The following is a 24840-nucleotide window of genomic DNA, read 5'->3' on the forward strand; positions in this document are numbered from 1 at the left end:
ACACATGCAATAGCTCCAAGCTACCTTAAAGAAAAATGCTTTTATATACAGTATACACTACCATTCAATAGTTTGGATTTGGTAAGATTTAATGGTCACATTTTATTAACAAACCATTAATTACAACTTTTGCCTCAATAAACTTCTAATTTGTTGCTCATCCATGGTTAGTAAGGAAAGTTTAGGGACTGGGTAGGATTAGGGATGTAGAATATGGTCATACAGAGTATGTGCTTTACTAATAAAAAGCCAATATGGTATTAATAAACATGCTAATCAGTAACTAGTTAATATAGAGAATTGGTCCCTGTACTAAAGTGCTACTTAAATTATTATTATAATTATTATTTAATGTTGTTGAGAAAAAAATAAATAAAGACAAAACTTGCAATATTGTAAAATGTTATTACAATTTAAAATAACCGTTTTGTATTTGAATGTTTCAAAATTGAATGTTTATTAAATTTATTCCTGTGGTGGTAAATGTTCAGCATCATTATTCTAGTCTTCAGTGTCACGTGATCCTTCAGAAATCATTCTAATTTGCTGATTTGCTGCTCAAAAAACTTATATTATTATAAGTGTTCAAAACAGAACACTTGAACAGAATTTATTTGATGTAGAAATCTTTTCCAACATTATTGTCACTTTAACCAATTTTAATGCATCTTGAATAAAGTAGTCGTTTCTTTACAGGAAAAAAAAAAACGTACTGATCCAAAACGTTTTAAAAAAGTATATGTTTGTGTATATGGCTGAGCATTTTCTCTGTACCTGGAATATTTCACCCAAAAATAATCATTCATCATTCCTAGGTCAAATATGGAATGCAAATGTGCAAATGGAGATATTTAGTGGAATGTACAAGCTGCTATTTTCCATAACAAAACTGACCATGTGATTTGCATTACTGCCAAGCTCAAAAAATGACATAAAGTACCATAAAGGTGTTCGTGTAACTTGTGTGCTTAAAGTCCTCAAAAACTATTTGATAAGAACCATTCTATAAGAAAAACTGTAATTTAAGTTACAGTGCTCAAAGTTGTATCATAACTTTGAGTGACAAACAATTTTTTTGGAGAAACTACTATATTTGTGAACATTAAACAGCTCACTTTCACAGCTCTTTTTTTTAAAGCATTTTTTTTTTTTTAAATGTACGTACGAATAATCTTTATTATTCTCACATTTTGTGTGGCTGTGACTTTGTTTCTGCTATACTGTAAGAGCTGAAGGAATAGAGTTCCCCCCTCAGGACAATCTCACTTCACATGAACGATGGCTTTCCTTCTTGTCAAACAGATGATGTAGCTCACCTCAAGTCTCTGAAGATTGTTTTTCCCACAAGTCCACAGCGAAGCTCATTTAACAGCTGTATACTAGATTTAGACAGTCAGCATTTACATAGAGATTTTAAAGTCATGATTAGCCAAGCAGCCTTTGCTCTCCTGAGGGAATATGCCACTCTTTACTTGTGTCTTTGTGTGTGTGAGTGGTCCATTATTTTTCTCCTTATCAGGAGTCAGCCTCACCTGCACTTTTTATCTCCTTTGTCACAATGCGAGGGAAAACCATGACCTTTTCAAATACAATACACAAGCTGACCCAAACACATATACAAAACCACACACACAAACACAATGGACATCTTCAGAGTTACAGAGTTGTGAAATGAAATGTCTGAATTATAATGAGAGAGGCAGCAATTTTAAAATCAATCACTAGTTCAGAGAATTGACTGTCTGTTGCTAATCAATACTTTTTTTGATGGGAAACCAAGGCCAGAGCTCTTTGCCTGGCTAATTGTGCTGCTGGTGGGAGGAGTTTAAAGTGATTGATTGGCAGATGGCTATTTCTTGGACTGCTTCCATGATATGCATATAAATAATGCAGTCCAGCTAACAGAGAGCTAATTCAGGTCCCTTATCTTACTGTGACCCTCCAGTTGCTCTGACTAAACCCTGCTGCTGGTGACAATGTCCGTTTACTGTCAACTGAGGAATTTATTGCTGTAACTTTAGGCTAATGTGCTCCATAAATAGCACATCTCTTAGCAGCCTGAAACCAGTGTATTAAGGTATTCAAAACCAAATAAGCTTTTTTATGTTTTTGAAAGAACTGCTCTCTATTTCAATATATATTAAAAAGTTATTTTTCCCTTTATGGTAAAGCTGATTTTTTTTTTTTTTTAAGTTATCAGTGTCACATGATCTTTCAGAATTCATTCCAGTAGTCAGATTAATATTCTGGTGCTCATTTATTACTAATTATTATTAGTGCTTAAATATTAGTTAAGTTTCTGTTTCAATGTTGAAAATATTTGCTGCTTAATATATTTGTGGCAACCGTTATACATACAATGAATAGAAAGTTCCAAAACACTTGAAATACTTGAAATAGAAATCGTTTTAAATAAAGATGCCAATTAAACCTTTGTATAGTACTAGACTATACTACAATTTTGAAATATAAGCCTACACTTTATTTGTTGAATAACTGACGCGAAGATGACGCATGAGCTCAGTCTGCACATAGAAATGGAGGCGGTATGTTTTATAGAAAACTCTTTTTAAAAGATTTTCATTTTGTATAAATTGTATCTTAATTTTGATCAACGTTTTATCAATCAATTGCCCGTATTTTATGAATAAGAAGCAAATATATAGCAGACAATGTAATAAGGCGCCGGCACGATCACTTGCATTGCATGTGAACTGAGGACGCCGAAACTCAGCTTGTGCCTCACAGATTTGAGAAATATAGGCTATATATTACAAAAAGCTTGAAGTGAAAAAGTGAAGTGACATTCAGCCAAGTATGGTGACCCATACTCAGAATTTGTGCTCTGCATTTAACCCATCCGAAATGCGCACACACACACACACACACTGTGAGCACACACCCGGAGCAGTGGGCAGCCATTTATGCTGCGGCACCCGGAGAGCAGTCGGGGAGCACAATTCCGTCCGGCCCGAGACTAGAACCCACAACCCTTTGATTGGGAGTCCAACCCTCTAACCATTAGGCCACGACTTCCCCAATATCTACTTTTAAACTAAAATATTCAAAACAAAATAAATAGGCAACTCTCTGATTATGTAATCCATATGAAATGTGCATTTCTCTCTGGCGTTCATGGCAAGTCCGCATCGTCAACTTCATCTTTGCTAAACCGAAAATTTATCTAGAATTTTTGCCACTTGTTTAGAGAAAATCATGCAAATTTGAGCTCAGCTTGTTGATATATCTAGTAAAACTGTTGAGGAGACACATTTGAAGTTGTCTCCATTTTATTACTCCATTGCTGTATTGCAAAAACCAATGAGATGTGGAGTATTTTGTGCATGTACACAGTTGTTTGTGATTGTTCTTGAATGTATTGTAGGTCTAACAACAGCTGCCATGGCTGAAGCTTTGAAGATACAGAAGATGAAGATGATGATGAATCTACACAAGACCCAAGACAGCTCAGAATTTGATTCAGATGAGCTCAACACTAATACAGGTTCAGGACTTGTGCTTACACAATTTGTTTGTTAATGTGTGTTTGTGTTCCTTCAAGGCAGCTTGCTTAAAGTGCAATCTGTAGATGTGCTAGACAGATGGCCTTGCAATAGTAACCTGGGCTTTTTGGGTGAGATGAGCCCCATCACGGAGCTCGCTCAGGGGGCCCATGTTGCAGGGTTGTGCTTGGTTTACAGAGACTAATGGTGACATTAATGACTGCTGCTTGATTGTGCATTTAGAGAAGACCAACAACAGACAGAAGAAAAGTTAATAGTACACCAGCCCTTGAGATAAAACAAGACATTTTGTGCAGGGGTGCATACAAGCTAAGTTAAATTAGAAAATGTGTAAATGGATAATGTTGCATTTTTACAGTATTTTTGTGTGTACATGCATAAGTAGAATTTTTTTTTTCTTTTTTTTTTTTGGATGATGCAAAGCATTTCAAAAGTGTGCAACTTATATGCCTTATGTGGCTTTTCTGATTTAACTTATTTATTGTCTAATTTTGTATTTAAAAATATTTTCTCTCTCTCTCTCTCTCTCTCTCTCTCTCTCTCTTATATATATATATATATATATGATTAATAAAAATAAAATATTGAATTATACACCAATAAAAACAGTAATAGTATTACATATTATTTAAATTAAAAATAATATTTTCTATTTTTAATATATTTTAATATGTAGTTTATTTATTTAGGATTCTCTGATAAAAAGAAAGTACAAACAACAAAAAGAAACATTTCACTTCTTTTAGTGTTAGTGTTGGCAGTATTTCCTAGACGGATTTTTTTTAGGCTTCACATAAAATCTTGAGTCTTCAAACACAGCAGCCATATATTAACTGTGGCAAAAACTAACAAGGATAATGTGGACTTCAAAAGCCATTCTCACAAGAGTTTAGGAGGAAGAGAGTGCAGCATTCCTAGAGAGAACAGCTGTGGACAAGTAGAATTTAGGAGAGAAGAAAAAACGGCCTTCATCAGAAAGATGGAATGCAGTCAAGGAAAATCAGCATCAAGGATGACATCAGAAGAGCGGAGAGAAGCAGCGAGAGATAGTTTTTTTCCCCCTGCGTTGACAACTTGAAAGAAAAATTCCATGCATTATTTAACAAGATGGCCGAAACCTGTCATACGGGTGATTGCCTGCGTTAACAGAAACAGGTGTGCACTGTGTGTGTGCATACGGGTGTATGTTAGCACATGTGTGCTTGTTTTCACGTCCGCGTGTGCTTAGCAGGGAACTCGTGTATAGTGTAACACACACATTATCTGTTTGCCCCTCTTTCCCTGTGAGCATATGGTCAGCATTTTTGTATCTTCACCCATCCACCCCCTTTCCCTCTCATCGTGTCTGTTTGAAGTTGCCCTCAATTTTTAGATGCTGTTTAAATCAGTAGTTTTTTTTATTTTATTTTTTTATTTTGTGCAGCCAATGTGTGTGTTTGTTTTGGTGAGAGCAAACATGAAGAAACACACAAATCTCTTCTAGTTGACTTTTAAACCATTTCTCACTTGATCAAACAGTCTACACAAGCTGACCATCTGGTGTTTATTAATTACTAGGATACAAATTACTGTAATTAATTACTGGCCAAAAATACTCAAAAGTGAGCAATGACCATTTTCATTAGACAGTTTTGACCTTGTCATCATGGCTATTTTTTTCTCATAACAGTACATGCACTAAACCGAACCTATAGTGTTAATTAAATAACGTGAGATAAAAGCACATTTGCTGACTTCTACAAATCTTGAAACGTTTTATCTATTCTCGTGGCTCACTGGGCTAATACTTGATTACTCCACATCAAAAATGCAATGCTTAACCAGGTGAGCTACCGAGCAAGTTTACTACATCAAGAAAGCAATACACATAGAGCTAGTTACTGTATGTGACAGAAATATCAAAATGTATTAGTTTACAAATCACGCTTATGATTAAAGTGTTTACTTTCATAAAATAGTAGTGTGCAAGAAACCACATAAAACAAGTATTTATTAATAACTAATCTGTCCTTGAACACTCTTAAAATTAAAGGCACTTCACAATGCCATAGAAGAACCTTTTTTGTCTAAATGGTCTTTCTGGCGAAAGAAGGTTCTTCAGATTAGAAAAAGGTAAGAAAGAGATGGTTCTTAAAACAACCTTTGACTGAATGGTGAATGGTTCTTTCTTTTTTTTTTTACGTAACGGACATTTAATTTCATTATCCATCAGGTTAAAAAGATCTGTCTAAAATTACAAGTACAAAATTGTAGGTATATTGAATAACATGCACTTAGGAATCATGCATAATAAGACCAGCAATGTTTATTAAAAAGTACTAAAAAGTAAAGAAAGATCTGTCATCGTACACTGAAAAAAAAAAGGTGTATTTTATTGTAAAACATACTCCGGTTCCGAACTTTCGAAATCCATTTTACAGTGTATTTCTCTTTACACCAAAAGCGGAAAGCCATTTCTATTTGAGTACTTGACACAGGAGAATATACCGTATGCACATGTGTGTGTACATGTGCATGTTTGCATTTGTTTTAGTGTGTTTCGCAGCACAGCTGCAGCTCTTGTTGTCTCTGATTGCTCTTGCTTTCCCTCCTCTCATCCATCTTCATCTGTCTGATTACTGTGAATTAGCACCCTCTCACTTACGTTAGAACTCCAGTCCCACAAGATATGTGAGCTTGTGTTGACACTAGTCTTGATTTCCACGGACGTGCAGATTGTCGCACAGATGGCAGCTCTATTGTACAGTATTTATGTCATGGTGAAGAGCCCAGGTTGCGAAGCTGCCGTGGTGTTGTAATGTATCTGCAGTGTTGGGTTGTGTCGTAATGAGGGAGCTTTATTGTTTTTAATCAGGTTATTTTTGTCCAGTCGTGTGTAGACCTTATTGGTTGGAGCATGTGATATTCTTAAGGGGACTGACTTCATCCTGCGCTATCATTGATTCCTTCGCCGCAAATCTGCCACCTAAACACCATCTGCTCCCAATGGCTCTGACATGAATGCTGATGATAGATTATCAGTTCAGTTCATTGGTGCTGCTGGTCGCTGGTTAACTTACATCTTATTGTTTCAATTTTTTCATTCAAAATAATGAGATATGCCCATTCTGTAGTATTCTGCTCACTTGTTTGGAGGATTCTAGTAAAAGTTAATTTGTCTAAGCATTTTTGAGTATAGTATGTGGTTAAATGTGCACTTAAAGCTTACCTAAAGCAATGAATAGTACTTTTAACAAACTTTAGTTAGTAGTTATTTTTTGTATCAAGAGTGCCTGTGAATAGGATAGTTCTACAGTAACATCCACACCAGTAGATGTCAGTACGAGGTTAAAAAAAAAAACACTTAAAAAAAAAACACAAATATTTAAAAATTTTACTCATGCTACTAAATTCTATATATTGTTATAATTGTGTATTTTAATAGATTTCAACATATCTTGCTTTGCTTAGTCATAGTATAGTTTAGACTATAGCTCCATTCAGTTATAATCTATTAGCTAAAAACTAAATCTATAAATCTGAACTGATAAAAGTTTTTACATACAGTACATATACAAATCTATATATTAATATGGATCTCAATGAACATTTAAACTTACTGACACAGCAAAATCTAAAAATATATTAATACAATATGAATGCAAGTTCAAATATAAAAGCTATGTTATAAATTAGCTATGCTAAAACCTAAATGCATGTTAAAACCTAAAAACGACCTATATTGTTAATATTTCATATTCTTTTATGATTAAACAGGATGTAGTGCTTTGTCCTGGGAGAGAGAGAAGCGTTCATCAACGTCTTCAGAGAAAACACAGCACAGCTTGAACAGCTCTCAGCTCAACTCTCTCCAACACACCCATCTACTGGCCAACAGTGAGCATTAACCATTCACTTTCACACCCTGATGTGTTTAAAGAGATCATTCAATTTAAAATGAATATTCTGTCAGTAGCTTCTCACACTTATGTCGTTTCAAACCTGTATAACTTTCTATTTTCAGTTACTGGGACATTTTATGGAGACTGGAGCATTTAAGCTTAATATGCAAAAGCATCAATGTAGTCCATATGACTAAATTTTAAGTCTCATCTGAAGCCATACAATATATTTTTGTGATAGACTGACTCAAATTGTATGTAGTTATTCCATTCTTCTTACTTCTCATAGGACTGGACCTGCCCTTCATGATGATGCCCCATCCTCTGCTTCCTGTTGGACTTCCCCCCGCCTCTGTTGCCATGGCAATGAACCAGATGAACCACCTTAATACAATTGCCAATATGGTTGCCAGTGCACAGGTGCACAGCCCCGTCTCCAGGCCGACATCTGCCATCAAGGTTGGACATACTGTACACACCAGATACTAGAACACACAGCTCATTTGCTGCAAGGTCATTAGGGACTGTTCACACAATTCTAGCTTTAGTTTATTTATTTGAGTCCTTTAATGCAATTTGCTGGTCCACTTGGTCCAAAGGGGTCTAAACTGCTTTAGGTAATCAAAGGTCAGGTGGCTTTCAGAGATTAGTATGGAAGCTTGTTTCTGCCACTTAATGAAAAAAAAAATTAAATAAATAAAAAAAATTAAAAGGTAATTGCTACTTTTTTTATCTCACAATTCAAACTTTTTCTAGCAAATTAAAATTTTTCTTTGATAATCTGAGTTTACATTTTAGCATTTTACATCTGGCAATTCACTTTTTGGGGGTTTCTGCCTGAAAATAAAAAAGGTAATTGCAATTTTTTTCTTCTCAGCGTTCATATCTCATAATAAGTCACAAAAATAATTCAGAATTGCAAGATATAAAAGCAGAATTTTGAGGTAAAAAAGTGAGAATTGACAGATTTTTTTTAATCCTGTGGCAGAAACAAGCTTCCATAGCTTACCACAAATCTGAATCTTAAAAAAGGTTTTATTCTATGACAAATCCTTAATGGTGATATGAATCTAAGGCAAGCTGACTCTGATAAACTGGGGCGATATAGATGTGTTGTCATGTGGGGAGAGTTTATTTAAGTTTGCAGGACTGAACTCTCTTTTTTTATTTCAGCAGGAGTGTTTTGACGAGAGCCCCTCTCTGACACCATCCATAGATGGGAATGTTCCTCAGAAAACTGAACCCTCACCTCAACTAACCAGTTCAGTTCCCAGCAGCCCCTCACGGCCTTACACACACTCTCCTCAAAAAACACCCTTGGGTTTGAGTGAGTGAGCTTGCATATTAACTAGGGCTGTCAGTTGAATTAATGACATAATAATATGCAATTAATTACAGTTATTAAAGTTTAATTAAACAATCATCAGTCTCTGCTGAGCGAATCTCACAAATGAACATACACTAAAAGTTTGGGGTGATTAAAAATATATACCGTATATAATTTTTTTTTTTTTAAGAATTATTATTATTTATTTTTTTTAGCATGGGTGCATTAATCTGACCAAAATGTTCACAAAGTTTCCACAAAAAGCATTACAAAATCTTACTGAACCCAAACATTTGGACGGTAATGTAATTCGAATAAATTATTGTGGCATATAAGTAAAACATTAAAAAAAATATTACAGACCGTAACATAATAAACCAATTGTTTATTTTATTTCCATATAATTGAACATGAGCCTGTCATTGGTCTGTTGTCCAGTTGGAACACCTTATCAAACACAATGTGCTAAACCAATCCATATGTGGTTTCTCAGTGTTACTGTATTTACAGAGACCCAGTTACTGTGGTTAACATCTTGAAGTGTGATATTACTGTTGTTTCATAATATCTTGCATATAATGTCCATAGAAAACAACATTATATGATTTACATTGAGGAAAAAAAGTTAAACTAATCATCGAGGCTTGCAATGACTGCATACACAATAACAGCACAAAGCAATACATGTTGGCAATAGTCCGTGATTCTCTGAAACTTCTTGTTTCATTTGTCTGCTGTCTTTATACATCTCTTTCTCTCTCTGTAGCATATGATGTTCATGATGAACAAAGTGAGACAGACTCAACTCTGCATATGAACAGACTTTCCAACGACAGGGGTGAGTTTCCTCCACATAAAGGAAATTTTATTAAAAAAAATCAAATTTAATATAACATAACATTACAGAAAAGCCTCTCCTCTGACCTCTTCTGCTCTCATTATAGTTCAATTATTGCACAGAGCCACTATATTGCATTGAGTTTAGTCGGGTGATGTAATGGTATGTTGTATGTTGTAATGGGATATTCTAGTTTCTAAATACAAGCAATCTCAAAACAATTAAAATAATATGCTCATGCCTTGCTTCATCCTCTACTAGCAAATGTATAAAAAGCATAAATTGACATACAAATTGCACTGTTGTAAAATTTTGGATCAGTGAGAGTTTCTATATATATACAATTCAATTAATACTTTTCTATTCAACAAGGGTGTATTAAACTGACCAAAAGACATTTTTTTTATGTTACAATTAATTATATTTAAATCATTGCTGTTCTTTTGAACTTTCTGAAGACTGGAGTAGTGGCTGCTGAAACTTTAGCTCCACCATCACAGGAATAAATTACGTTAAAATGCAATATAATATTAAAACAGTTATTATAAATCATAATATTTCCTAATATGACTGTTTTTATTGTATTTTTAATTAAAAAAATGAATGCTACCTTGGTGAGCATAAACAATTAACTTTCAAAAAGATTAAACAACCCAATGCTCTCACTCAAAAAGAGCAACCAAAAGCTAAAACAACAGGGATTTTCTGTAGATTTCTTAACTGATGTAGTTCAGTTATAACTATATATTAAGCATATTCTTCAAAAAGAAAAAGATACTGTTTTTTTTTGTATCATCACGCTAGTATAGTTTTTTTCCCCATTTTCTTATAATTGTAATATCTTTTTTAAATGTCTACATATTATTTTTTTTTTTTCAGTTTCATCAGTTTGTTTAAATTATAGTACATCAGTTTAAACTAAATGAAAATGACAAATGTTGCCTTGCCAACTAGCTGCAATTTTACACAATGTTTACTTTATTTCAGTAAATGACAGAATTTAAATTTACAGCTAAACTATTATTTTACCAGTCAACTGAATTCATCTCTTTGTGTTTATTATTTGACAGTTGAACAAAATGCAGTGAAACCAACAATCTTTGAGAAGGTCCCAGCTCAATCATTGTCCTCTGGCTTCCCCGCGTCCCTTCTTTTCACAGACGGCCTCTCCTCCGTCGAGACACTGCTCACTAATGTCCAGGTATAACACACACACACAAACACACTCATACAAACAAGTTCAGCGTCAATAACATGTGGACACGTGTTGCAGGGTCTGCTAAAGGTAGCTTTGGAGAACGCCCGTCTGCAGGAGAAGCAGCTTCAGCAGGAGAGGAGAGAGCTCAAGATGGAGCTGTACAGAGAGAGAGAGATGAGAGAGAGTCTAGAGAGACAGCTCACCTCTGAGCTACACAGTCGAGGTAAAATGTTGCGATCTAATACCAAAATCGTTTATTTTCATTTGATGTTTACACGTGGATATTTTCTCCTCCAGCTACCATTCAGAGACGTCTGAAGAAGGAGAAGAAGGCAAAGAGGAGGTTACAGGAGGCGCTGGAATATGAGTCCAAGCGGAGAGGGCAGATCGAGCAGGCCTTACAGCAGGCCACCTCATCAGACGCTCTCACACACGGTGAGACGCTCTCACACACACTCAGAGAGTTTCATTCAGGCCGATAGTCTTTCAGCAGGCTTTGTCAGCTGTCGCTGTCTGTTAACATAGATCCAATCAGTCTGGACACAGAGACGGAGCGATGCAGAAGCCCGGAGGACAACTGCTTGTTACAAGGTATTACATTTAATAGAAACCTAGATGAACTGGCCCCTTTTCATAGAGATATATAAGTATTAATATATATATATATGCTTATATAGAAACGTTCAAAAGAACAGCATTTATTTGAAAGATTAATTTTTTGTAACCACATTACATTGTCTTTAATCAATGTAATGCATTCTTGCTGAATGAAAGTATTAACATCCGTAAAAAAAAAGTCCTTGTACAAAACATGCCTGTCAACACACTTGTATATACAGTGTGTATGTATATGGATGTGCACAGTTTCAGCTGTGGCTTATTCAGATTTGTTGTCTTGACCTCACTTCCCCTTCCCATCAGTCTTTCTCAGCAACACCGTGTGTCACTCGCCCGTGTCCTCCAAACAGATGAGATCATCGGCTCCCTCTGTCTCAGAGTGAAACCATTAGCAAATAAACACACAGATGAATCAAAAGACTGGGGACTAATTGCAAGGTTCCTGTGTAAGCAAAGCCTCGCCGCATGAATATTCCAGCGCCGCCCTTCCACCCGTTTATCTGTTTCTGCAGCTGGCCGTTCTCCCTCTCTCCCCCTCCGAGAGACAGCTAAAGCTACATGATAAATTACTTGAATTTCACCTTGTGTTCATTTTATTAAAATGGCTCCCTAATGTCGAGAAAATCGGATACATGTAGGCACAGCACTGGACTGGAGGTGTTCATTTACTGTATAATGTCTTTTTTCCATGATGTGCATAATGGGCTATTTTAGTTAAAGGGGCATTTGAAATTCTGTAATATGTTAGAAATACATTAATTTATTATTATTTTTATTTTATTATGTAGAGTTTTTCAACATGTTGATCAAATGGTAGGCCCACCTTTTTTTTAACTTAAATAAAAATAAATTTTTTATGTCTCTAAACTTGGTAGAAAAAAACGAGTTGATTTTATTTGTAATAATTTTTTCTTACCATTCAAACGTTCGGGGTTGATACACAATTTTTTTTAATGTTTTTGAAACAAGTCTCTTATACTCACCAAGGCTCAGTGTTGCCACATCCACAGTTTTCCTGTGGAATTAGACTACGTTAACACTGTTGCCACGGATTGTTTTTTCACGTCCACGGGTTGAAGCAACCCCAATAATGCGATATTTAGCCCATGAAATGTGCATTTTCCTGGGGAACTGGCTAGTTTTGAGTAGCAATTGGGTGTCACCCTGGCAACCTTACCAAGGCTGTACTTATTTTATTAAAAATACAATAAAACAGTAATGTTGTCAAAAATTATTTTGTGTTCTATTTGAATATATTATATAACTTAATTTATTATTAATTCCTGTGATGGAAAAGCTGAAACCATCATCCATTTCTTTTCTTTACATTTTTTTTTTATCAAGAAATTATTTTCTTGAATGAATAGAAAGTTCAAAAGAACAGCATATATTTGAAATAAATACATTTGTCTTAACTGTTACTTTTATTTAATTTAATGCATCCTAACTAAATAAAAGTTTGAATTTATTTTACAAACAACAATCAATCAGTATCTTACAGACCCCAACCTTTTATGAAATGTTAAACCTTTAAAACCTTTATTAAATATGAAAGTCCCATTAAATGGCCCAGAGAAGTTTAACACTTTTACACATATTTATATAATTGTTAAATATCAAATGAAATATAGAGATGTCAGTTGTCTTTACGTTTACAAATTCAAACCTTTCTTTTGTTTTTCTCTAATTGCAGAAAGCAGAGCATACACAAAAAATCCAATAATGTACTAAGAAGAGGTGGATAGGGATGTTCTCCACATCACACACTTTCTGAATGCTGAAGAGAGGACTTCAAGGTTTTATGCAGTGAGCTACACTGGAGAAGATCTTCTCCTTGACCCAATCCACTGCTCCATCCACACAACATTCCAGAATCCTCCACTGTTGTTTTATCTACATACACTGTGCTTAAGTCCTTGTTTAAGCTCTGTGGAGAGCACTGTTGATGTACTTTTACTTGTTTTTTTTTGAAGCAGCGTTTGGAAGTGACTGGATGATGTTTTGGCATTATCCCTTCAGGACAGTGACCTTCAGTCTAATGCCCTCAGGACAGGCTGAGGAAAATGAAAAAAATTAAATAAAATAAAAAAGGTTGTGTTTCATACTTGTTTAAAGACCCTAAAGAGTGTGGAATCTTACATTTCATGGCTTTTCTCTTGTATGTACATCTTCTGGTTCTGCAGTCCATTTATCTCTCTTTGTAGTTCAGTTTAGCTTCTTAATACTGTTTAAAATATTCACCTGTTCTTCGGTTTGAATAACCTTATGTGGGAGTTTTCTTTGTAAGACCTTGCATTATTTTATTGGCTTTCAGATGGAAAAACTACTGAATATTTTTGGAATCTTTCCCTCATTATTCTAAGAAGGAACCTGTTGATATTGTAGATGTGGTTTCATGTTTTTCAGCATTTACAGCGATTCGATTCACTTGCCATTTTATCATAAGTTCAAACTAGACACTAAGACAGCAGAGGATATTTTCTTATGCATTTGGCATTTTCCCCAATGCACGAGTCTTTATTTAGTCTGTGAGTTACTTAAAGAGGAAACCAGACTTCCCGCAGAACAGAATTCCCTGCTGGTACTGTCGGGATGAGCCATCCATCCGATAGGCATTCGAATGCTAAATGATGTCTTGAAAGGTCTAGATCGATGTCTGTCACCATTTTGTGCACCAGAATGAACCGACAACACAAATAAACAAAGCAACGCTCATGTCACTGGTGTCACCTTGTCGTCAATAGCGTTCCTGATGTAGCTAAAGCCATCAAACAATCCTATTGATTCAGGTCATGCAAATGAGACCCCATTAGTGCTTAAATGCCTCCACTGCTACATATCGGCCTTTACTGACACGTATCAAAGTCCTCATTGACATTCAGTTTGTGGTCTTCTCGTGGCCAGACACAAGCTAAGCATTACTCCATACTGATATTTCTATTTTACAACAGCACTCCAACAGCTCCTGCTGTATGATATCCAAATAAATGATATCATGACTCAAAGTGCAGTACTGTAACATGGATTTATAATATTTTTCTTTCGTATATCACTCGAGACCATAAATCTGTGGGGACCATAAATAGATTAGAAAACAATCTACTCTTGATTTGGAATTGCTCCCTAAAAATGGGAAATGACCATTTGGGAACGTGGGAAAAGTGTGGTTTCATAACTACAGCTAGCAAAAGATAGGAGCGGAAGATAAACATATGTTTAGGATACAGAAATGGCATCTGTTTTGCTATGATTGTTTTGTGAGAAATATATCAGTGCTTGTAAACTTGAAGAGGACTGTTGAGCTTGTTTGTGTTTTCAGCTCTGTTCAACATCCTGGAAAATATATTATTTTAGCTGTGCGCAAGTTTGGAGTCTCTACGTTACAGGAACTGCATAAAGGATATTGTGTAAGCATTAACTAAGCAGACTGGGAAAAAAAACAAAAAAAAACAAGTGAAACCTCAAAAATCAAGAAAACTTTTAATACAAAATTATCTTGTAAACAATTTGCACACTTTGAAATTGCTAGCAATTTTCACAAATTATTACAAAATAAACGTTCCGAAGCCAAAAAAGTGAAATCCTTTTTTTTTTTTTACACTATACACTAATACAATTAACTTAAAAAAAATTCTTACAGTGTACAACTGCAAACCAATACAGAAACTTGTTTGATATATTCTTTAAAAGGATGAGACAAGTTGTGGGTTCTTTCAATTCCCCCGAGCGGGATAAACAGAAATGTGCCTGATATGTCAGTCTATTCCCAGGATGCATTGAGGGTGGTTGCTGTTTTCTCAGGGTGGTGCGACGATGACTATAGATAGTCATATGCACTGATTGACTGATTTGCCCATAATATTCACAACAGAAACATGAGTTCATTTTGTTTCCCATAAAAAAGGCAGCCCAGATTTTTTTTGTCTTTTTTTTAAAAATGTGATTTGAAGAAGCTTGTAGATTCCAGTGAGTTATAGACCCATTTCATGCACCACAGCCTTCAAAAATAAAGACACATTTTTAGGGAAAAGGCTTAAATTAGACCATTTTTAACTAGATAACCCATATTTGGTGGGATGGAAAGGGAGGAAATGCTTTGAATGGAAATTATTAAATCGTGATTAAGTCATTGAACTCATGAACAACATTTGACTTGACATCTAAAGATAACAGAGGATGTTTGTCCTCATCTAAAATGACCAGTGTTTCACTTTTTTGACTTACACTGTGCAGAAGAATGAGAAGGTTTCTTTAAATGACTGATACAAGAAAAATGAATTAATATATTTTTTTTATAGTCCTACAATACTGTTCAAAAGTTTGGGGTTGGTTCGTGTTTTTGAAGGAAGTCTCATCAAGGATACATTTACTTGATTGCAAATACATTACAAAAATAAATAAATTATATATATATATATATATATATATATATATATATATATATATATATATATATATATATATTATATTATGATATATTATATTACTATTAATATATATATATATATATATATATATATATATATATATATATATATTATATTATATTATGATATATTATATTACTATTAATATATATATATATATATATATATATATATATATATATATATATATATATATATATTATATTATGATATATTATATTACTATTAATATATATATATATATATATATATATATATATAGTAAAATATTCTAAGAATTTAAGTAACTGTTTTCTATTTTAATATATTGTAAAATGTAATTTATTCCTGTGACGCAAAGCTGAATGTTCTTCAGTATCTTCACTTTATACTTTCTTCACAATTTAGTCTTCAGTGTCACATGATCTGTCAGAAATCATTATATGGCGATTTAGTACTCAAGGAACATTTCTTATATTATTTCATCATAATTTTGACAAATGGTTGTGCCACTTAATTTTTGTGTGAAAAACTAAATACATTTTTAGTAACTTTTTTTTTCCACTGGCAACTTTTGAGTAATGCATTATTGCTGAATATAACCATTAATTATTAAAACTTGACCGGTATGCACATCAATTTTACATATGTACAAAAAATTATGTCTTTATCACTAATTAATGTTTTTTATGTAACCGTTTTACATCTGCATTAAATATATGAATAAACTGTCTTCTGGCACAAATAGGGTAAAAGGGCCCTCAATTCTTTACAATTAAAGGTTAAGTAGAATTGTAAAAAATTCAAATTAGCTCAGTAAACAAAATAAATAATTGTATTTTCTACAATCAACTGAGTATCAATTAAACAGATTATGTCAAAATGATGATATTGTATGAAATGTGGTAGGCCTTAAGACAGAGAGAGATTAATTATGTGGTTATTTGGGCACCATTTTCATGGGGAAACCATCCAGGGTCATAAATGATTTCATATAGACAGACATGGTCGAACAAAACTGGAGCAAAACAAAACAACAAAACAACGGGCCAGAGAAGAGAGATTCATATTCTTGCTCACACGTACTGTCTCTTGTGTAATATACCAGGTGATTGCAATGTAAAAGATCAATATTTTTTATTCTCATAGATTAGAGAACAATCAAATTCTCGATTTTCTCCATTTGCCATAGGAAGAGTCTCGCAGTCTTACTGATAGCAAAAATGAAAAGGTTTTATCCTGGGTGCAAGATGTTTGTTTTTGTGAATTATTCATTGAGATGTGTTTGTGCAAGTGAATAGCCATTTGCTCCAATACTGAAGGGCAAATACAGATTGCTCAAACATAACAGAAGAGGAATGTGACATTGAGGAGTGGAAATGCGGACAAAGCCTTCTGCACTGCAGCAGGGTCACTACTGATAAACAGGCCTCGTGACAGACGCTTCTTCATAACACACCATTATTTACATCTGTCTGAAGAGCATTGCTTCATTAATTCTAATAAAAATGAGAAAGAAATATTAATGGATTTCCTTAAGTTTCGTTTGTTCTTTTCTTTCTGTTGAGGGTATAGCACCGCTCAAATAGAAGTTATCGACAGTTAGTTTTAAACACAATGTTTACACCTTAAATTAAACTGATTTTAAATTAATTTACCATTTTTAATTATATAAAAATATATCATTTGAATTATATACAAATAATCATACAGAATGTCCTCGCGACACGTGCACAATCGAATAAAACTTTACTACAATCTCTTATCAAGCCAGGATTTCTTCTTCCTTCTTGGTGTTACCACCCTCTTGTGGTGAAGACTGGAAAACTACCGTTTAAAAACGTTTCCTTCCGAGTTTTTTTCAAGAGTTGTAGCCAGTTTTCCCTTTTATTCATCAGTCATCTACAACACTTATTAAACGCCTCAGCTAATGAGCTAAGGTCAATAACTTTCACACACACCCCAAACAACAGTAATCAGAATAGGCCCACAAACACCTGCAGGAGCTCTCTCTCTCTCTCTCTCTCTCTCTCACACACACACACACATTTGTTTTTTGTGAAAAGTGTGGACATCCCATAGGCTTAATGGTTTTTATACGGTAGAAACTGTATATTCTATCGGCCTTCACCAACCCTACACCTAACTCTAACCCTCACAGGAAACTTTGTGCATTTTTACTTTCTCAAAAAAAAAAAAAAAAAAAAACTCATTCTGTATGATTTCTAAGCGTTTTGAAAAATGGGGGACATGGGTTATGTCCTCATAAGTCACCCTCTCCTTGTAATACCTGTGTCATACCCATGTCATTATACAAAGTTGTGTCCTGATATGTCACAAAAACAAGACCACACACACACACACACTCTCTCAAACACACACACTCACTCTCTCTCTCTCTCTCTTACACACACACACACACACACACACGCATGCACCCATACACACTCACTCACTCTCACACACACATCTCTGGAAATAGTGATGGCTGATATCAGATAAACAGCTTAAGTAAACAATACTTCTGAGTAAAATATTAAATAAAACTGTAACTTAAACATTCCGTGACATCACATACATACACACAGCAAATGCAAAAATCTTATATGAACAGATCAAGCAAAAATGGCACACACTTAATTGGATAACAGAAAGAAAGAAAAGGTCCCAGGTATTTTCTCAGGGTTTTCTCCCATTATCTGCATAACTGAAATGAGAAATGTGGGACATTTAGAGACTTTATGAGATGCCAAGTTAAAAAAAAAAAAAAAAAAAAATGTATGCATTTGTTGCATCACATAAAAGTTAACCAAAAAATATTTTCCAACACAGAAAAAGAAAGATTAAGATTTGTAAAACCTAATAATATTAATACAGAAAAAGCTCCAATTATGTATTTCCTTACTTGGAATCTATGAAGGATCTTTTCCTGTGAAATCAATGGCAATTAAAAGAAACAGTAGGCATAAGAAAACTTCATGACTAAATTCATAAACTAAACTCAAATTTGGGAGGTGGTGGGGTTATTGTGTTGGACTCAGTGAGATGAGTCAAGAATAAAAGAAATGAGAACCACAAGGATTTCCAGAATCCATTCCAACAATTGCCAACTTGATTGATTCAAAACACTAGAGTCTTCAAAAGGCAGACATTTCCCTGAAAAAAGATTTTAGCTTGTATATAATGTAACTGACATGAAACCAGCGTGAGAACAAACACAAGCTACAGCAGAGTTTGATTGGTCTAGTTTGCATTTCTGGATTTGTAATGGCATTTGATTTTAGCTTCTTCCTGGATGGAGTTAATGTAACAAGTGATCTAGAATGAGGACCTCAATATTACCTTCTTCTAACTAAAACTCCATGTACATCTCAATATCAGTCATTAATGTAGATATCAGTGAGACAAATGTCAGAGAGAAAAAAAAAGTAAAGAAATCTATCAGAGTTCAGTTTTATCCTGATTAAGAGGAAGTTTCTTCTGGATCTCCTCATCAGAGGTGTATCCAGCTTCTTCAGTTTTCCGCTTGCTGGTCTCAGTCTCAGTCAGCTTGGACTTTTTCTTCTTCTTCTTCTTCACCTTCTCTTTTTTCTGCCCATCCTCAGTGTCTTTACCTTTCTTCTTTTTGCCCTTCTTTTTCTTCTTGTCCTCTGCGATAGCTGCCATGTCTCCCTTTTTCCCAGCCCAGTTCTCTTTAAGACAGCCTGCAGAGAGAGTCAGAAGAACATGTTTCTACAGTCCTGATCTTTATACAGACTGTCCTCACTGTTATTAGCAACAACTGATCAAATCAGAGCTGCGTGTTCAGGAAGTGATGTCTTTTTCTGGCAGATCTATATTGGTTGCTATAGCAATGGCATAAGAGCCAGTACAATGCCAAATTAATATTTCATTACAGGAAGCAACAAGCTGGTCATATGAAGAAAGACAGCTATTTGTATTTACTCATTTACACCCCAACTGGTATTCTAACTAAGATGTCATACTTTGAGTACTTCTCAAACAATACTTTGACAAATGTGACCTTGGACCACAAAACCGGTCATAAAAATTTAATTAATACATAATCTGAAAGCTGAATAAATAAACTTAACATTGATGCATACTTTTTATTACAATATTTTGCTGAGATACAACTATATATAAAAAAATAGATAAATACTGAGGAAATCACTTTTAAATGTGACCAAATGGAGTTCCTAGCAATGCATATTTCTAATCAAAAATTAAGTTTTGATATATTTAAGGTAGGAAACTTACAAAATAACTATATGGAACATGATCTTTACTTAATACCCTAATGATTTTTGGCATAAGAGAAAAATCAATAATTTGAGCCATACAACGTATTGTTGGTTATTGCTATAGACATGCTACTTATGACATGGTTTTGTGCTCCAGGGTCACATATATGTTTACATTTCGTACAGTTTTTAATTAAAATAACACACACCCACACACACACATACATACACACATACATATATATATATATATATATATATATATATATATATATATATATATATATATATATATATACATATACATATATATATATATATATATATATCCAGATATAGATACAGATATGCTTAGTAAAAGTATTAATTCCTTAAAATAATTTATATTTATCAAGAAATCAACACATGCTTTACACATTAAGTTATGTCTTGTACTATTACTGCTCCTGTAGCCTCTAGTAGCTTCCCAGAAACAACAGCTCTTGAAGCTGGTGCCGATAAAGGAGATCAAGAGGTTTAGTCTGTAAGTAGTCATAATATTATGTCTAGAGCGGTTTAACTCTTATAAAAGAGGTTGTGCTGGAGTAAAACAGCTGTTAGTTTCACATTACCAGTGTCTTGTCCTTTCAGCACGTGTTTTTCACACAGGTAAGTGGTGATATCTTCCTCCTGGCTGCCTTTATACCAGTCTTCAATGACTTCTTCATACTGCTCTAACATCACATCACACTAAGGGAACAAAACACAAATCTCATAATTCCCACGTGCCAGTAGATATGCTGCACAAACATGCATTTACATACATTGTTTTATTTGCACTCCCATTAACCTATGCTAATCAAAGTTATAGCTTGAAAAGGAAACAGAATCAACAATTTTTACAAGAAAAGTTAAACGTTATTCATTATCATCATTATCAATGATGAAAATAGTTGTGCTGATTAACATTTTTGTGAAAACTGATGCATTTTTTTCTGGATTCTTTGATGAATTGGAATAACAGCATATATTTGAAATATAAATATTTTGTAACATTATATATGCCTTTACTATAACATTTTATCAATTTAAAGCATCCATGCTGAATAAAAGTATGAATTTCTTTTTTTTTTATCTTAATGACTCAAAACTTTTTAACGGTAGTGTTAATATAGTTAAATTGAATTACATTTTAAATTTAATTTAATTTAAACTTAATCCACTAACAGGCATAATTCTAAGATTTCTCAGTCACTCACATACCTGCTTTTTGAGATCTGCCACTTCCGCACTGGTCTCATTCCACAGTTCATAAGGAATGTCCATGACCACCTTTACGCCTTTATTAACCAGGTTATGTAAGGTTGAGAATGTCTCAGACATCCCCTGAGCAGAGAAAGACAAATGATCAGATTTCACCAGCTATAATGCATTATAACACATCACAGAATACAGTAAAAAAAAAAAAAAAAAAAATCATACTGAAATTTTTAATTGCATTCCATTTACTTCTGCAGTAATTATCAGTTCGAATTTCAAAGCTTAATTTTCATGTTGCATTTATTATATGAAATTGCCATTGCAACTTGGGGTATTCATTCACAAAACAATTTAAATTTTTATTCACTCATAAACCCCCCAAAAAAGTAAATTCACTAAAAGTAATGTGGAAGGCATAAAGGAAATGTGTTAACCTACCTTTGCAAAGCGATTACTTCCATCTCTCTCTTTGTGTAGATTGTACTGCATAATCCTTGAGCAAACATTCTCCATCACCTCTATGAAACGAATATCACTGAAAAGCAAAAGACATCGCTTAATATAATATAAGTCACGCTGCATCCAAAAACAGTATGACATGGTTACTTTATAGTACTCCTGCATTTCTAGACTAGAATTGGTGAAAGAATATTGTTAAGAAAACAGTTGACAGTAGCCACTGATTTCCGTAGTATGCAAAAAAAAAAAAAAAAAAAAAAAAAAATATATATATATATATATATATATATATATATATATATATATATATATATATATATATATATATATATATATATATATATATCTTATTTTGTGTTCAACAGGAGAAAGAAATTCATACAGGTTTGGAAAAGGCTGAGGGTAAGTAAATGACAATTTTCATTTGGATGAATGATCCTTCTAAGGTCAAAATTTGCTCTGAGAAAACAAAGTGACTTACGATTTGACATATTTGATTGACGGTGCACCTTTATCATCCAGGAAGCGATAGTTGGTTTCAATCACTTCTTTTGTTTTGCCAGTCTCTTCAAATGCAGACTTCATTTCAACACTAAGAAATTTGCACACTATAGAAACATAAAAACCATATTCAGCGCCAGAAGAGGAACAGAAAGCAGCGGTGTCTCAAATCCTAGTGTGCTGCCTACATAGACGGCATTGTTTGTCATTACAGACCCATTCAACGTTCCAAACATGCAGCCTAGGTAGGGATCACACAAGGTGTTGAGACACAACCAGTGAGGTCCGTTAAAAAGAGGAAATCTGCTGCTCTTGATTATTCCAAGTATGCCAATGCAATATTTTGAATTAATAATTATAAGACTTAATTATTAAAACAATAAATAATTAATAAAATAAAATGTCTCTTTCGACATACAACTGTTATGAATAAAAAAAAGCAGATTGCTATTGATACACACTGACATCTGTAACGTTACTGAGTATGATAACATATCTCAGATCTATTACATCGTGTAAAATATGTGTCTGCGATTGCATAAAATGATTTTATCAAGCGCTGAAAATAAGAGTGGTATGCACAAGCGATTATGCTGTATTTAAAGCAAAATATTAACTCATTATAAATTAGGGACAGTCTACCTTCACATTTATTTGGCAGATGCACCCAGTCATCATACCCGCTTTTGTTAGCAGCTGCGGCACTTACAAGAAACAATACGACGCAGATAAAAACATTCATCTTTTTAGCAGAAAATATTTACAATGTGAAATACTAAAATATCGAACATGCTTATTTAGCTGCTATTATAAGGCTTTCACTTCCGCTGTGTTATGTTGACGCAGAAGCTGCGCCGAGTGGACCAATCACGAACGCGGAAGTAGCATGACGGAGCCAATGAAAAACGTGGGAGGAATCCAAGACATGTTTAGGAAAGAGCGGCTTGGTGTATTTTTGTTAGTACAGTACACTTAATTTAAATATAGAAACAAAAGCTACGTTTTCTTGAATATTGTAGAATAAGCGGATCCGGCTCTAGAATACGTTTTCGTTTTGAAATTTAGCAATAAAATATACCAAAACAAATAAAATATACCAAAGAAAGTGTTTTAAATAGCGGAACTTTTGTGCAATGGATGACACAACCACCAGAGGGCATTACACTCTACACAATTAGATTCTTCCCAAGACTTGAAAATTGCACTCATAAATTAGCATGTCATGTTTACTGATTACTACAGTGGCAATAATCTTAGCCTCCCAAGTACCCTAAGGAATACTTTCTCTGTTATTCACAGATTTCCCACTAATTTGTAAAAGGCATTTTTAACAATTCCATCATGGTAATAATAATACATTTGTACTAATATCTTCTATATATATAGAATTGAAAGTTGAACCACTGTTTACATTAAAGCACAGTTCACATGCATTAAAATGTTTTACACTCATATCAGTGACCACATTTATATTTTAATCAGGAATGTCATTGAAATGCAGTGGAGAAGTCACCACATTTATCTGAATTTACCCAAACAAACTAATTTATAGGCAGCTCCTGTCATCAACAGCATTATTTCAAATGACGGAGGAGGTAAATTAGATGTGTTCTTTGGACAGTATGCTGAAGTTTAACCTGACAGCTATTAGTCAGCACTTCCAAGGGCACAAGAAGAGGGTTTTCATAGGCAATATGACTGGCATTTGGAAAAAATTTGCAAAAGACTCTAAAATACCATTACAATTTGCAATTAAGTAATTAACGATGCAATATGAATCAATTATTCTCAACCCTGGTAAAGTCTGCCCATTTTTACAGTGGATACAGTACTAGGGAAAATACCATACAACATGATGCATGTACCATGAAAAATGCTCTCTTATGCTCTCCAAATCTTAATCTGATGAACAATTGAGTTAGAAATAGCACAAAATATTTTGGTAACACTTTATAATAACTGCATGCTATTAATCATTAGTTAATCATTAGGAAACAGTTAATTCATCATTTATAAAGCATTAATAGACATTTATAAGTAGTTTATAAATACAGATATAAATGCTTTATACCTGATTTAAAAGCATATCTATAATGTATTTAATAATTGTTTTTTCATACTTTATTAATGATCAATTTATCATTTCTAAATTAAGTATAGCATTATTTACACACCATTTATTAAGGAGTTGTCTAAGATCACTTAGAAATTGTAAGTAAATGATTAATAAACTATTTAAATGTGCATTCATACATCTTTTCATTCAGACATATAGTAATAATTACTTATAGTGTTAATAAATGGTTTATTAACATGTATTTCTACTGTAATTCAGGGTTAATTCATGTAGTTGTTAGTTAACTATTTTTGTGAGCTCATCTAAAGTGAGGACTATTTATGCCTTGTAAAGCTTTTACAAATGAGATTTAAAGGCTGTTAATATTTCTATGTTCTGTATCATTGTGTTGTGTTTATTTCTTCTTTTTTTTTTTTGTTTAGAAGATAACTGAGCCTTTAACTATCCTTTATAAATGCTTTACAAGGCATAACTAGTCCTCACTTTAGATGAGCTCACATAAATAGTTAACTGACCACTACTAAATGC

General features: G+C 33.7%; 2 protein-coding genes across 7 annotated transcripts in view; one reads left to right on the top strand and one right to left on the bottom strand.

The window, feature by feature from the left end:
• Positions 1-14106, top strand: part of dachb (dachshund b) — a 35058-nt gene extending 20952 nt beyond the window's left edge. The window contains exons 3-12 of one of the 6 annotated variants that reach the window (XM_052547158.1): positions 3386-3505; positions 7281-7400; positions 7695-7864; positions 8579-8732; positions 9499-9570; positions 10641-10771; positions 10844-10991; positions 11066-11203; positions 11294-11359; positions 13080-14106. In XM_052547158.1, the coding sequence (XP_052403118.1) occupies positions 3386-3505; positions 7281-7400; positions 7695-7864; positions 8579-8732; positions 9499-9570; positions 10641-10771; positions 10844-10991; positions 11066-11203; positions 11294-11359; positions 13080-13117 (1157 nt within the window). In that variant the 3' untranslated portion in view covers positions 13118-14106. Of the gene's footprint in view, positions 1-3385; positions 3506-7280; positions 7401-7694; positions 7865-8578; positions 8733-9498; positions 9571-10640; positions 10772-10843; positions 10992-11065; positions 11204-11293; positions 11360-11689; positions 12561-13079 lie in introns of those variants that run through there. The other 5 variants (XM_052547156.1, XM_052547160.1, XM_052547155.1 and 2 more) reach the window with 5 other exon arrangements.
• Positions 14107-16524: 2418 nt separating this feature from the next.
• Positions 16525-23081, bottom strand: cnpy3 (canopy FGF signaling regulator 3). The gene is made up of 6 exons (XM_052544938.1): positions 22878-23081; positions 22216-22342; positions 21714-21810; positions 21279-21401; positions 20648-20765; positions 16525-19496 (listed from the first exon to the last, which is right to left on the bottom strand). The coding sequence occupies exons 1-6, from the start codon at positions 22975-22977 to the stop codon at positions 19234-19236; spliced, it is 828 nt and encodes a 275-aa protein (XP_052400898.1). The 5' UTR covers positions 22978-23081; the 3' UTR covers positions 16525-19233.
• Between the last annotated feature and the right edge of the window lie 1759 nt (positions 23082-24840).

This window comes from Carassius gibelio, chromosome B1 (assembly GCF_023724105.1).
Source record: "Carassius gibelio isolate Cgi1373 ecotype wild population from Czech Republic chromosome B1, carGib1.2-hapl.c, whole genome shotgun sequence".
In the NCBI taxonomy this organism is placed as follows: Eukaryota; Metazoa; Chordata; class Actinopteri; order Cypriniformes; family Cyprinidae; genus Carassius; species Carassius gibelio.

Bases quoted from the DNA above. Each gene is read 5' to 3' on its own strand.
- cnpy3 (XM_052544938.1), bottom strand. From the start codon at position 22,977: ATGAATGTTTTTATCTGCGTCGTATTGTTTCTTGTAAGTGCCGCAGCT. The intron at 21,811-22,215 runs GTAAGTCACTTT...TTTGCTTTTCAG, and splicing joins TCAATCAAATATGTCAAATC to TGATATTCGTTTCATAGAGG. The intron at 20,766-21,278 runs GTATGTGAGTGA...TTGTTCCCTTAG, and splicing joins TGGCAGATCTCAAAAAGCAG to TGTGATGTGATGTTAGAGCA.